The sequence below is a fragment of the Canis lupus genome, chromosome 7 (assembly GCF_003254725.2).
Source record: "Canis lupus dingo isolate Sandy chromosome 7, ASM325472v2, whole genome shotgun sequence".
Taxonomy (NCBI): Eukaryota; Metazoa; Chordata; class Mammalia; order Carnivora; family Canidae; genus Canis; species Canis lupus.
Window position 1 is genome coordinate 48,367,528 of NC_064249.1, and position 16,093 is coordinate 48,383,620.

General features: G+C 35.9%; 1 protein-coding gene across 2 annotated transcripts in view; it reads right to left on the reverse strand.

The window, feature by feature from the left end:
- The window catches only part of PIK3C3 (phosphatidylinositol 3-kinase catalytic subunit type 3), a 137,679-nt gene that overhangs the window by 42,324 nt on the left and 79,262 nt on the right, over window positions 1-16,093 (reverse strand). For both annotated transcript variants that reach the window (XM_025429020.3, XM_025429021.3), the window contains exons 15-19: window positions 13,975-14,091; window positions 9,229-9,360; window positions 6,848-6,976; window positions 6,110-6,179; window positions 4,255-4,319 (exon numbers count right to left, since the gene is read on the reverse strand). In XM_025429020.3, coding sequence (XP_025284805.1) covers window positions 4,255-4,319; window positions 6,110-6,179; window positions 6,848-6,976; window positions 9,229-9,360; window positions 13,975-14,091 — 513 coding nt within the window. The remainder of the gene's footprint in view (window positions 1-4,254; window positions 4,320-6,109; window positions 6,180-6,847; window positions 6,977-9,228; window positions 9,361-13,974; window positions 14,092-16,093) is intronic.

Below are 16,093 nucleotides of genomic sequence, written 5' to 3' on the forward strand. Positions count from 1 at the left end.
AAAAGTCTGATAATACAAAAAAAAATTTTAAAGTCTGACAATACCAAAATTATGCAAAGATGTATAGCGATGAGAAACAGTTTTTTCCAAAAACAATTATTTTGGAAAGCATTTTTTAATTATCTACTGAAGTTGAACATGAGAATAACCTATGACTCAGCAAAACTATTTACAGAGATCATACATGAAAACCAAATATCAGTATACAAACTGCCACTATACTTATTTTACAAATCATAATTGCACAGAGCAACATAATAATTGACAACTCCATTACACAATTACTTTAGTTAGAAACTATGTTAAAACTCTACATACACTTTACATCATCTTCAGAACAATCCTAGAGGTAGGTATTATTATCCAGATTTTACAGATGCAGAAACTGAGACCTGAAGGGTATGTTAGTGGGTCAAGGCCTCCTACAAGTTTGATGTGTTAGATGGAATTACAGAATCAACATACGGTTGTACCACAGCTGACCCTTATTGAAGCAAAAGTATACACAGGAGGTTCAGCGTAGGAAAAATACACGGGCAAAGTCTGGAGAAACCCATGTGTAAGCCTTCTGGCTCTCTTTTCTAAGAAGATACACTAAGCCTATTTGCTATTTTTCACCAATAATTTAAAATAAAAAAGGCAGTAATGTGGGTGCAATGTTTCTGTCCAGGGAGGCCTTTGTTAGACACTCATCACTCAAAGTTTTACTGGAAGCTGGTCATATAGACGCCCTCTAGCAACTGCCAAAATTCTAGAGGGAAAGCAAGTTGTTTGCTATAAATTACACATCACAAACTATCTAGGCACATTGAACCATCTTTATGTAGGTTAGGGGACAGAGGATCAACACACTGAAGGCCAAGTTCCCAGGTATCAGTCAAAGGCTAACCTAGCAAGCAGGGCTTTCTAAAAGAAAGAGCTTCAAGTCAGCTATGTTAACTCTACCTTGCACAAAGGGTTAATAAGCTATTCAAGGTTTACAGTTGAAAAGCTATTTGAAAAAATTCAACCCCAGGCAGTTCAATGTTCTGAGCACAAGCTATTTTCTTTTCTTTTTCTTTTATTTTGCCATCTCCCTTCCCACCCACCTTCCCTCTGGTAACCATCTGTTTGTTTTCTATAGGTAAAGTCTGTTTTTTTTTTTAATTTGTTTCTTTTCCTTTGTTCACTTGTTTTGTTTCTTAAATTCTACATATGAATGAAATCATATGGTGTTTGTCCTTCTCTGACTGGCTTATTTTACTTATCATTGTATTTCTCTAGATCCATCCATGTTGTTGCAAACGGCAAGATTTCGTTCTTTTTTACAGTTAATTGGTTGAGTAATATTCCATTGCGCATGGTGTGTGTGTGTGTGTGTGTGTGTGTGTATCCCACCTCTTCTTTATCTATTATTCATCTATTGATAGACACTTGGGCTGCTTCCATAATTTAGCTATTGTAAATAATACTCCAATAAACAAAGGGGTGCATATATCCCTTCAATTTAGTGTTTTCGTATTATTTGGTTAAATACACAGTAGTGTAATTATTGGATCATAGGGTAGTTTTAATTTTCTGAGGAACCTCCATACTGTCTTCCACAGTGGCTGCACCAGTTTGCATTCTCACCAACAGTGTTTGAGGGCTCCGTTTTCTCTAATTCCTCGCCAATACTTGAGTCTCTTTATTTTAGACATTTTGACAGGTGTGAAGTGATAACTCACTGTGGTTTGGTTTGCATTTCCCTGATGATGACTGATGTTGAGCATCTTTTCATGTGTCTGTTGGCCATATGGATGTTTTCTTTGGATAAATGTCTGTTCATTCATGTCTTATGCCCATTTTTTAACTGGATTATTTGGTTTTAGGGTGTTGGATTGTATAGTTCTTTATATATTCTGGATACTAACCCTTTATCAGATGTCATTTGCGAACATCATCTCCCATTCAGTACACTGTCTTTTAGTTTTGTTGCTTGTTTCCTTTGCTATGAAGAAGCTTTTTATTTTGATATAGTCCCAATAGTTTATTTTTGCTTTTGTTTCCCTTGTCTCAGGAGACCTCTCTAAAAGGATGTTGCTACAGCTGGTATCAGAGAAATTACTGCCTGTGTTCTATTGTAGGATTTTTATGTTTTTAGGTCTCACATTTAGGTCCTTAATCCATTTTGAGTTTCTTTTTCTGTATGGTGTAAGAAAGTGGTCCACTTTCATTCTTTTGCATGCAGCCGTCCAGTTTCCCCAACTCCATTTGTTGAAAAGACTTTTTCCCATTGCATATTCTTGCCTCTTTTGTCAAAGATTAATTGACCATGTAACTGTGGGTTTATTTATGGGCTTTCTATTCTGTTCCATTGACCTGTGTGTCTATTTTTGTACCAGTACAAAATTGATTATTACATTTGTAATATAGTCTAAGGTCTGGAATTATGATACCTCTAGTTTTGTTTTTCTTCTTCAAGATTGCTTTGGTTATTTGAGGTCTTTTGTGGTTCCATACAAATTTGAGGAGTGTACTTATTCTGTGAAAAATGCTGTTGGTATTTTGATAGGGATTGCACTAAATGTGTTTATTGCTTTGGGTAGTATAGACATTTTAACAATATTTGTTCTTTTAATCCACGAACATGGAGTGTCTTTCCATTTCTTTGTGTCGTCTTCAACTTCTTTCATCAGTGTGTTATAGCTTCCAGAGTACAGGTCTTTCACCTCTCTTATCCCTGGGTTTATTATTTTATTATTTTTGGTGCAATTGTAAATAGGACTGTTTTCCTAACTTCTCTTCCTGCTGCTTCATTATTAGCGTATAGGAATGCAACAGATCTTTACACTGATTTTCTGTCCTATAACTTTACTGAATTCATTTGTCAATTCTAGGAGCTCAGTATCTCTCATTAACATGGATGCAAAAATCCTTAAAAAAATAATAGTAAATTGAATCCAAGAATACATTAGAAAAATCATTCACCACAATCAAGTGTGATTTATTACTGGGATGCAAGGGTGGTTGAATACTTGAAAATCAATGTGATATGTCATATCAATAACAGAAAGGATGAGGATCATTAAGAAATAAAAGATCATTTCAATAGATGCACAAAAAGCATTCGACAAAGTACAACATCCATTCATGATTAAAAACAAAACAAAACAAAACAACCCTCAACAATATAGGTTTAGAAGGAACATACCTCAACATAATAAAGACCATTTGTGACAAACCCACAGCTCACATCATACTCAATGGGGAAAACTGAGAGCCTTTTCCCTAAGGCCAGAAATAAGACCACCCTTATTCAATACAATAGAAGTCCTAGCCACAGCAGTTATACAACAAAAAGAAATAAAAGGCATCTGAATTGGTAAGGAAGAAGTAAAACTTTCACCTATTTGCAGATGACATACTATATGTATATAGAAAACCCTAAGACTCCAGTAAGCCTGAGCTTTTAACCATTGCATGTGACTATTCCCTAAACCAAAAAACAGAATAACCACTTGCTTTCCCAAGAAATCAGAATAATGCTTTTCTGCAAATCTAAACTCCATACTGAATTACTGCAACATGTTAGACTGGGAAAGACAAAAAACACACTGTAGCACATATTCTCTGTCAAGTCCTTCTCTGTATTATCTTTCATCTCAGGTAAACAGGTTTTCTCTGTAAATTATATATATTTTTCTTACATAGGAAAAAAGAAAAATCATATTTAAAAAATAACAAAAGTAAACTATTAAGATGCAATAAGAACTAATCCATGTGTTTAAAGTGTAAAAAATTACAAAGATACACATGGTATAATCCTAGGCATGCTCGCCTTTTCTTATATTAAAGCAGAGTGACAAGTTTGGAGAGGAAGACAGGGGTCTTAAAAACAAAGGTACGTATGAGCAAGAGTATGTAGCACTGTTCTGAATAACAACAAAAATTGGAAATAATCAAATGTTCATTTAGGGTTAAACAAATTACAGAATTTCCATAATTTGGAGTATTATATAACTATAAACTAACAAATTTTTAATTTAATTAATTCCTGCTTCCCTATTATATGCCAGGCACTGTTTCAGGAGTTAAGCATCCGTATGCACTAACATGGAAGAATTTCCAAATGTTAGCACTGTTTACTTTGAAGGAAAGAAAAATAATGTGAGGGAAGAAGGATGGTAAAAAGAGACATTCATTTTTAAGTCTATATATACTTTTGATAAAGATTGAAAATTTTACAGTAATATAGTCATAAACTGTATAACTCATTTAAAATTGGTTCTGTACCTGAATGCTTCCCTCTGTATCAAGAACTTCAGCAACAGGAACTGACTGGATAAACTGCATGAAGCCTACACAGAAATATATGCATTGCATTAAGTACAACTATTGGTTAAGCAATAAAAATAATGGTTCTACCAAGAATAACCTTCATTTTCAAATACATACATACATCACATACCTGACCAACTTAAAGAGGTCTGTAAATAATATATTTAGACTGGCATTTAAGTCACAGGAAGTATAAGAAAACTTTTCTTCCAATTAAGCTGATTTATCAGTGTATTTCTCCAGGTCAGTTACTATTACTGTATACAAGGAAGAGAAAGTAATAACTAAGCTTCTTAAATCTGGCACAAAAATTTCTTCTTTCTGTACTTTTATAAGATATATCAATTAAAAATATTCCAAATTTAAAATCACTTTAAGAAATCTGAAATTATGTAATATCAATCACCTGCACCTAAAAGTATATTATGTTCACTGGCTTTTTTTGTCTAATATTCCATCTTCTGCCACTTCCTGGAAATGATAGGAGAAGAAAGTATAAATCCCTCAAACTACCAAAAAGAATGGGAAGAGGACATTATATGGGAGAAGAATGAGAAAAGTCTAGTAAGTCTAGACACAATAGTAGTATAAAACAATAAATCTACGAAAAAATCAAAGTTGAATTAAGGAAACTACTATATACTCCTTTAGAGTAAGAAATGCCTCATTCACTACTGTATCACAAATGGAATATTCTGCATTAATTCATTTAAAAGATACTTATTGTCTTTCTACCATGTAATAAGAATTTTGCCATTTTAAAACAAACAAACAAACAAACAAAACCAGAGCTTTGACCTTGCCTTTATAAACTATACAAGCCTGCAAATCTTCCTGGGATAAATATTACGAAGAAAAGGGTACCAGGAAAGAGAAAAGTGTAAGCAGACCTAAATCACCACAGAGAGGTGTGGAGGAAAGGATGCTAAAGAGAATAACCAAAGCATGCATTAAGACCATAAGGCTGAAAATAACATGGTGTGTCTGAGCAAACAGAAGGTGGCCCATGTGGCCAATGCCTGGGAAGCAAGGGGGACACTGGCAAAAGAGAGTCTTGAGAACAGGCACAGGAATGTGTCACAGCATGTCAGAACTTGTAGAACAAGCTAAGGCTTTTGTGTTTGTCCGAAGAGCACGTAGAAGTGAGTTAATCAATTTATGCAGGATAGTCAAAGAGCGTACGGGCATTTTTAACAAGATCATTCTGAGAGAAAAATGAGAAGAGGAATGACACCACCAAAAACCTTTGAGGGTGACCAGGGAAAGAGCAGGAAACCTAAAACAGATATTTTATTCTTCCCAGGTATCCAAGGGTGAAAAGCTCCAAGAGTAACAAGACTATGGAATTTACAATAGGCATTAGGCAAGTATTCTTAGGGAATCATCTATCAGATTTCCAGCAGTTATTCCACCTTAGAAAAAACTTAGATGCTATCGATCTATACATTAAAAACATGAGTCAATAAGGCAACATCATTTGCTGAGTGGCTTTTTTAAGCAGAGCACAATACAAAGCCACTCTGGGTCATAGTAACTCTCAAATAATGATTCAGGACCCAAATTACTATGTACGAAACTACTGTGAATTGTAACCAGTTTTGAATGCAAATAAATACAGTATAAAGGTGTTGATTTTTCTCACAGACATGCCATTTAATGAGTTCCAGAGGAAGGGAGGGAGAAAATGTGGGAGGCCCAATTGGGCTTCAGTGCTACAAAGGAGTTTGATCTCTATTCTTAACTTTCAGTTAGAGGGGAAGAAGTATAGTCACTGGACACTGAAATAAAGCACAGCATGACATGAACTCACCATGTTTTGTACTGGTGGCTAATACCTTGTAGGGTGTCAACTTCAAATCCAGATTTTCTTTCCGTAGCAGCTTTTGATCAAAAGATAAAATATGTTAACCAAATATAAAGATTGTTCTGAAATAGTTTTGTAGGCAAGTACCCTGATAGCTGAATAGAAGAGATCTAGGGGGTAAATCTAAGTCGAAGTTTAACTAAATTAGTTAATTTTACTTTGATCATCAAAATAAATTAAATTTATTAAGCACTTACTTGATGGTATACCGATTTTTTTTTTATCTTATCCTAAACCACTGTCAATAGTATTCAATAAATAGTAGGGTTCCTCCAACTCATTTGTGCAGTTCTTTCTAGTCACCAAGAATTTTAGAACTCAGAAAAAAAGGAGACGAGGGCAAATATGTTCCTTTCAAAGCCAGGGGCAGGGATACAATTTAAAGAAGAAGATCTAGTTGACTAAGAGGAAGGGAATTACTAAACCTGACATGGAGAGAACGGAACTGAGAAAAAAGTTTTAATAAAAAGAAATGCGTGCAATTTCATTTTGTATTCATACCAAGAGTCACTCTGCAGTGTACAAAAACAACTACACTTGTTCAAGGTCAAGTGGAGACCGCTGAGCTTCCTAGGATTGTACCTGAATGTTAAAAATACTTCTGGGTCCATACACAGCATATACACCAAACCACAATTTTACAAAATTAAAAAATGTTCCCTGCCAACATAAGGTTATAGTCACCTTGTCCATGAGTGAAATGATTTGAAGAATAAGTTGATCTTGGCGTAAATCATCCCCATGCTTAAATATAACTGGGTATTTGCCTCCATCTTCTGTCTTAAAGAATAACTGTGCAGGCATAAGAGCACTCTGGAAATAAAAATATGGTTTTCAAATCTGGATGTAAATGAATGCACAAAGATTTACTATATACAGGAGTAAATGCTGACCTGTACGGTAAACAAATAAGTAAACAGAACCTAAAGAAACAAGATGCACCGGCAGTAAGATGCAATTAGATACCTTGGAGAGAACAAGCTAGCTAGCTAATGGTCAGAAGATTACACGACATGAAGAGCAAGTGCTCTAGAGTCAGTGACAGATATGAATCGAGGCTCCACCAGGTACTAGCTGGGTGATCTCATACATGTTCTTTAACCTGTCTCCTCACCTGTAAAATAAAGATAACTTTTCCTCTGCACAGATGCTAAAGCGATTAGAAACCAGAGAGGATCGGGGCCCCTGGGTGGCTCAGTGGTTGAGCATCTACCTTTGTCTCAGGGCGTGATCCTGGGGTCCTGGGATCAAGTCCCACATCAGGCTCCGCACAGGGAGCCTGCTTCTCCCTCTGCCTGTATCTCTGCCTCTCTCTCTGTGTCTCTTATGAATAAATAAATAAAATCTTTAAAAGAAATAAATAAATAAATAAACAAACAAAAAAAACCGAAGAGAAACCAGAGAGGATCAAGAGTGCAGTACCATGCCTGTTACAGAGCAGACATGCTATCTATGTTTGCCATCATCACTTTATTACTAAAAACATACTGAAACAAATGAGATAAAACTACAGCATAAAAATGCACCAGACAGGGCAGGCCGGGTTGCTCAGTGGTTTAGCATGGCCTTCAGCCAAGGGCGTGATCCTGGAGTCCCGGGACAAGTCCCGTGTTGGGCTCCCTGCGTGGAGCCTGCTTCTCCCTCTGCCTGTGTCTCTGCCTCTCTCTCTCTCTCTCAATCTGTGTTTCTCTCATGAATATATAAAATTAAAAAAAAAAAAATGCACCAGATAGAAAGTCAACAGCTATGGTCACTAAGTACAGGAATATGGTTAGTTGTGCAACTTTGAGACTCAAATTCCTCTTCTACAAAATGAGAGGAGATCTTAAATATCTGTATCTTTTATTCTGGAGTAATTTTATTTTTGCCTTGAATCCTTCCCTTAACTAGATGAAATCTCTAGTTTAGTTTATATATGTGTCCAAAACAACAAACAATGAAATTAAATTCTCTTTAGGAACAAAATCTCATGAAGATAGAGTAGCACATAGACACCACTACCTGGAGAGACAAGATCAGAAAACTGTTCAGAAAACAAAAACAAAAACAAAAACAAAACAAAAAAACCTGTTCTGAGAAAGATGCCTTACTGGTTTTGATCTCTGGAAGAAATCATCTAACACCAAAATTTGGAGAATTTAGACAGGTGATGAGAAATAACAGAAAAAAAACTATCAGAAGGGTAAACAGACATGTATTAGAGCAAATACAGTAAAATGTTAAGAAGAGTCAACAGTAGGTACCCAGTTGTTCACTGTATAATTCTTTAAACTTTGTTATATGCTTGAAAACTCTCCTATAAAATGATGGGGTAAAAGGCATCAAAAATGCCTAAGTGAATATATACTTAGAACTTATAATCTCTTTTGGAGTAAAACTCTGAATTTTAAATTATCCTAAATTTGGAGTATCCTTTTATCACCCCAAGTAAAACTACATTTTGTAAATTACCTGAAACGCGTTTGTGTCCCAAAAATGATTAAGGATTACTATGACAGAGTTATGTAGTAAATGCCCTAGAACTATTAATCCTAAACTCCAACTCAGAATTTTTAAGAATGCTCATACTTTAAGAGTTGGAAGAAAAAGAAACTAAGACTGAGTATCATATCATAGTCTTATGATATTTTAGTGACCATCCACTTTGTGCATTTAAGATAAAATATAATATTGTGCACCAAGACTATAACCACATAACTTATGAACTGAATGGGTAATAGAAGTGTCGCAATTTGAAAGTTTTTTTAAAAAGCTTACCTGGAAAAAAAGTAGGCATGGCTCTAATAAAAAGTTCAAAGAATTAAAGATTAGAAACAACCCAGAGATAAAAAAAAAATATTTGACAAATTTCACATAAAAATACCTACTGGTGACAGATCTTAAATTGTAATCAATCTTAAAAGACACAATGATAAACAAAAGGTAATTTTTTAATCTAACATTTACTAGATCAAACAAAATTATACATATTATCTGCACTGCAATCATTTTTGAAGGGAGTGTCTCTGTTTTTGCTTTACAGAATTAGGTTCCAATCATATGCATTAGAGATCCAACACAATTACCTTAAATAGTGTAGCTGTTTCTGGGATTATTCCTCTAATTTTCACCTGGGGCTCTAAAGGCAATGGAATAAGTTCCACATCTGACAAGTTCATCTTTTCATTGTCTCCAAGCAATGCCTGTAGTCTCTCATTCTAAGAGAACAAATCGGAAAGAACTGACTGGGCTAAAATGTAAAAGTAGTTTATAAAACATACGGTAAGGACATAAAGACTAATTCTATTAACTTTAAAATATTTCCAAAGCACGATAAAAGTATGTGCAAAGTAAAATAAAGGAGATGGTGCACATGTAAGAGACAAGCACTGCAATTCGCCTGACAAGAGTAGTGGCATAGCGTAAAAGGAGCAATCCCTTGATGGTGAAAGCTGTATTTATACACGGTTACAGAACACGTTTCTCTTGCTGTAGTTGACAACAAGGGATACACTCATGCTGGATTTAAAGACTCCATTTCTGTCGTCAAAGGATGTATGAAGCCACAAAGAGAAACCTAATTCATTTGAAACTTAATTTTGTATGATCAAATATTAAGCATGAATTTCAGCATATTTCTCCAGTCCATGTTTTGGGTTTAAAAAGTGAACAATTCACTTGGAGGAACTGAAAGCCTACCTTTTATTGTTCACTTTTCCTAAGGTATTATCATTTATCTTCTGCAGCTCACATGCATACTGCCATTGAGCCAAGAACTCAGAAACAAAAAAAATCAAGTCACAGCAAAACAGCTTTGTCATTTAGCAGCATCTATACTGTTTGGATCAAGCCCTCCCATTCAATTTCAAAAGAACAATCTGCCTGAAAGCTTGGAGAGTCTTGCATTTTTTTTTTTTTAACAGGTGTGCTTATTCTTTAAGGGAGAAAACTTGACCTGCCAATCTTAGCATAAAGCACTTCCACTGTAATGCTTACTAAGAAGATGTAGCATCACAGACAAGAATTCTGGAATTAGTAAGGGGGAAGTTCAGAAAAACAGTGTTTCAAGGACCACTAAGATATAAAGTTAGATTTTTCTTCTACAGTATGATTGCAGTTCTCCCTCTGAATTATATATAGAAAGTGCATGTAAAGGTTAACTGAAAACTGGTATAAACTTCCACATAACCCTCATAAAAATTAGTAAGTCTACTCCCTAACCAAATACAATCAGACATACAAGTATGAAGAAATGTCAATTAACCTGAATTTCAAGTTATCCTATTATAACCAATTTCTAACTGATGTACCAATAAACAATAAAATAACCAGAAAGCAGATAAAAGAGGGGTGAGAAATGCAGCCACTTCTCACCACATCCACTGCTGTAAGCCCTGGGTTCCAAGCTGCTCTCACTTCTCAGCTGGATAACTGCAGTAGCCTCCTGACTGCTCTTCTTCAACTTTGTCTCTTACAATCTTTTACCAAAAAAAAAAAAAAAAAAACAAAAACAACAGAGCACTGCTGCTAAAACCAAAGTCAAGTCGTGTCACTCTCCTGTCCAAAATCCCCAACAACTTTTATGCTAATTCAGGGCTTAAGTCAAAGTCCTTGTAATGACTTGTGAAGATATATTCCATCTGCTTCCCTCTTATCTCTGTCCTTTGTCCTCCCCTCCTATTCCTCCTCTCCTCCACTCTCTGCTCCAAATACACCTGGCTTCCTCCTATTTCACAAATATGTCACCACCATCCCCACATACGTGCTCTCACATCAGGCTTTTGTACTTGCTGTTCCTCCGGCTGGAAAAGTCTTCTCTAGATATTGCCATGGTTTGTTCCATTACCTGCTTCAGGTCTTTGTCCAAATGGTAACTTCCTAGCAATGCCTTCCTGACTATGCTATTGAGAAGTGAAACACTGCCTTACTACTCAAACCCAGCACTTTCTATTTCCTTTTCCTGCTTTATTTTTCTGCATAGCATACATTATCTACTATATATTTCACTTATTTATTCTATTTACTTTCTCCTCCAAAGGTCCATAAGAATAGAATTTTTATATTCACTGCAGTTTCTCCAGAATCCAAAAAAGTATTTGGCATGCAGCAGGCATGCAATACATTTTGATAGAACAAATAAGTGAATGTTATCACGTACAGAATCAAAAAGGAAAAGAGAGTATTTAACAACATTCAAAATGAAAGCTTTGAGAGGCACCTGAGTGGTTCAGGGTTAAGCATATGCCTTTGGCTCAGGTTGTGATCCCAGGGTCCTGGGATCAAGTCCCGTATCGGGCTCCCCATAAGGAGCCTGCTTCTCCCTCTGCCTATGTCCCTGCCTCTCTGTGTCTCTCATGAATAAATAAATATTAAAAAAAAAAAAAGGAAAAAAAAGCTTGATTAAATTTTAAGACTTTTTTTTTTTTGAGAGAGTGAGCAAGAGCAAATGCATTGATGAAAATGTATTTTTATTTGAACTCTAATATCTAAACTTGGAGACCTCTTTCAACAGAATTCTTCCTAAACTAGAGGTCAACACAGGAAAACAATATTGCAAAAACCTTATCATTTGTTTTACCAATTTTACTAATAACTCACAGATAATGTTCCTACATATCTAACACTGCTGCATTCACCATGACATATTTCTCTCAAAACTCATTATGGAAATGGAGAGATGGAAAAGTGCTACATATAATTTTAAATTATTAGCAGTAGTTATTTCATTGTTACTAATAATAATACAAATAATGGTAGTAAAGAGCCATCTTGGCATTTCTCTATGGTGACAGGGCTTGTTCTAGTCAAACTACATTAATAAAATTGTTTGTTTTTTAACACATCATAAGAAAATGTCTAAAAAAGATTTTTGGCCAATATTGAGACTATATTCAGGATTGTCTAAACAAAATTCATTTTGGGTAGCTTTAAGTAATGCCTCGATTAGGTACACAGTTATCTTCCAGAATAGCTACAACTTAGCTGGACTCATGTGCATGACAAATAGAAGAACATGTTACACAGAGAAGAAATGGTTTAAATACATGCCCACAATGACAGTTGCAAGCACTGACACTCCTGCAGGTGGGTATGTCATCACACTTCTTCCTCACACAGCCACCTCTGGGGGGGGGGGGGGGGATGGGCTCCAGAAGGAATAGTAGTAGGGATTCAGTTATTTAACCAGTTTGTGATTTCTCACAGCAATAACCAAAAAAAAAAAAAAAAAAAAGTCATATCAATAAAAATGTGTTTCTCTTCAGCCTATTTTCTCCTTCTTAACCTTGTGAACATTATTCCTTGCACATATATCTACTAGCATTTCTCTATAAACCTGTTCCCTGCCTTTGAACTCCTGACTCCCATTTTCTACCTTTTCCTTTCTCCACTTCCCTCTCACAAGTCTGGAGAACAATAAAATGTGTTCTTTTACAAAGGTCACAAAGAAAGACTGGCCTGTAGATGGATTAGGTAAAGAGAAACTATCAAATGAATCCTTCACATCATTTGGGCTAATGATGAGGGAAAATGACTTGTGAAGAACAGATACTCATCTATTGTCATCAAGTAGAAGCCTTACATGAGAGAAAGATGTATGTACTAGCCATGAGAACAGATGCAAAGCCAATGTGTGCTGTTACTAATAACTAATTTTGTAACCCTGGTCAAGTCACAGAGGACTTTCATTTTCTCAGAGTAATTCCAGTCTCCATGATCTGTAGAGGTCCTTTGCACATCAAACAGATTATATTCTAGGATGCTAATATTCTAAAATGAGACCCAATAGAGCACTGTAAATTAAAAATATGGACTTAAAATGCCTGGGAACAAACCCCAACTGTAATACTTACTAGCTGAGGATGCTGGACAAATTACTTAAACCCTCGAACGCTCACACACTGTTGGTAGGAATGCAAACTGGTGCAGCCACTCTGGAAAAGTGTGGAGTTTCCTCAACAAGTTAAAAACAGAGTTACCCTATGACCCAGCAATTGCACTACTAGGTATTTATCCAAAGGATACAAACAGAGTGATTTGAAGGGACACATGCATCCCAATATTTATTACAGCAATGTCCACAATAGCCAAACTATCCAAAGAGCCCAAGTGTCCACTGATAGATAAATGGATAAAAATTAGGTGGTATATAAATAGAATGGAATATTACCCAGCCATCAAAAAAGAATGAAATCTTGCCATTTGCAACAATGTGGATGGAACTAGAGGGTATTATGCCAAGCGAAGTCAGTCAGTCAATTACCTTATAATTTCACTCATACGTGGAATTTAAGAAACAAAACAGATGAACATGGGAAAAAGAAGGAAAAATAAAATACAGAGGGAGGGAAGCTGTAAGAGATGTGTAACTCTAGGAAAGAAACTGAGGGTCTCTGGAAGAGAGGTAGTTTGGGGGAAGGGGTACATTAGGTGATGGCCATTAAGGAGGACACGTGATGTAATGAGCAGTGGGTATTATATGCAACTGAGGAATCACTAAATTCACCCCTAAAACTAATAATACAGTCTATGTTAACTACAATGAATTTAAATAAATTTTTTAATTACTTAACCTCTCTACTGACACTTTTTTTTTATAAGTGAGGTAATAACAGCATCTAACTTATAGAGCTGTTGTGAGGATGTGTGTGTATGTATATAAATTCATAAAACAGGATCCTGTACATAATCAGTGCTTATAAATCTTCCTATTACTATAATTACCTAAGAATTTCATAAAATATATCAACCTAGAGAGACTGTACCAGAATTCAGTATTTTGTGATACCAAGACTTCAATAGTCATAAACAAAAAGCAAAGCCCATAGGTTTACCTTTTTCTTACGATTTCCACTTTCACGCTGCACTGCCTTCATTAGATGCACCAGCCGATCTACAAATGTCTGCTGTGCAGCCAGCAAAGAACGCATAACTCTGACAGACTTATCACCCTGAAGGGATTCAAAGGGAAAGAAAATTAGTTCTGTGTAGCATAATGATCAGGGTTTCTTTAATAGCATGGGTGATCTTTATTTATTCTTCTAATAGCTACAAACTTCAATACAAAGTGAAATTGAAAAAGATTAATTATCTTGATTCAGAGATAATGAGAAAGCTGCTAGCTTATTTAAACACTGCCAATCCTTCCATAGTTGAAAATTATCTGAGTCTTCAATGAATACTAATCTATCAAAAACAGCACTTTTTTTTTCACATACAACCATGTGATAAAAGAGAGAATTCATTCACCCAAAATGCATTTACTCTTTGACTCAATAAATATCTGGAGGCCTATGATGTCTTCAGAAATGCATTGCATTTCTGCATATGGCAGAAACAGTATCATCTTCAAGGACCTAAAAATCTACTGAAAAAAAGAAAAGAAAAGAAAAGAAAAGAAAAGAAAAGAAAAGAAAAGAAAAGAAAAGCACTCAAATAGCAACATAATGCATGCTTGCTTAGTAAAATATGTCATAAAAATTAAATGCCATAAAGTCTTATGTAGTGAATTCCCAGTTCATAAAATATTATAAAATACATTTTCTCATTTAATCTTCCCATTTACAATGACAAGGGTGGCTAGGCAACTGTTATCATCCTCATTTTGAAGGTGAGGAATTTTAAGCTTGGAGAAAGTGAAATTTCTTCACAGGATGACAAAAGCTTTAAGTGACAGAACTAAGGTTAGCAGAGAAGACCAACTACTTTATCTGCCAATAAGTTAAAGGAGAGAAGCTCTGAGCTCTGAGAACTATAAAAAAGTTTAGTCTCCAAGAGCTCAGTAAGACGAGATTCAAATTTGTAAGAACATAAAACATGAAACTGCAGATAAAAGATGCTATGAAATTAACTATTTCTGTAGCAAATCACAGATGGATGCTGTAAGGGTCCTCACTGCCCCACACACCCTCTGCTGGCTGAACTGTGCCATAGCACTTTAAGAACCACAATACAGCAAAGGATACAGTCAACAAAACTAAACAACAACCTACAGAATGGGAGAAGATATTTGCAAATGACGTATCAGATAAAGGGCTAGTTTCCAAGATCTATAAAGAACTTATTAAACTCAACACCAAAGAAACAAACAATCCAATCATGAAATGGGCAAAAGACATGAACAGAAATCTCACAGAGGAAGACAGACATGGCCATCACGCTCATGAGAAAATGCTCTGCATCACTTGCCATCAGGGAAATACAAATCAAAACCACAATGAGATACCACCTCACACCAGTGAGAATGGGGAAAATTAACAAGGCAGGAAACCACAAATGTTGGAGAGGATGCGGAGAAAAGGGAACCCTCTTACACTGTTGGTGGGAATGTGAACTGGTGCAGCCACTCTGGAAAACTGTGTGGAGGTTCCTCAAAGAGTTAAAAATAGACCTGCTCTATGACCCAGCAATTGCACTGCTGGGGATTTACCCCAAAGATACAGATGCAGTGAAACGCTGGGACACCTGCACCCTGATGTTTCTAGCAGCAATGTCCACAATAGCCAAATTGTGGAAGGAGCCTCGGTGTCCATGGAAAGATGAGTGGATAAAGAAGATGTGGTTTATGTATACAATAGAATATTACTCAGCCATTAGAAACGACAAATACCCACCATTTGCTTCAACGTGGATGGAACTGGAGGGTATTATGCTGAGTGAAATAAGTCAATCGGAGAAGGACAAACATTATATGTTCTCATTCATTTGGGGAATATAAATAATAGTGAGAGGGAATATAAGGGAAGGGAGAAGAAATGTGTGGGAAATATCAGAAAGGGAGACAGAACATAAAGACTCCTAACTCTGGGAAACGAACTAGGGGTGGTGGAAGGGGAGGAGAGTGGGGGGTGGGGGTGAATGGGTGACGGGCACTGAGGAGGGCACTTGACGGGATGAGCACTGGGTGTTATTCTGTATGTTGGCAAATTGAACACCAATAAAAAATAAATTTAT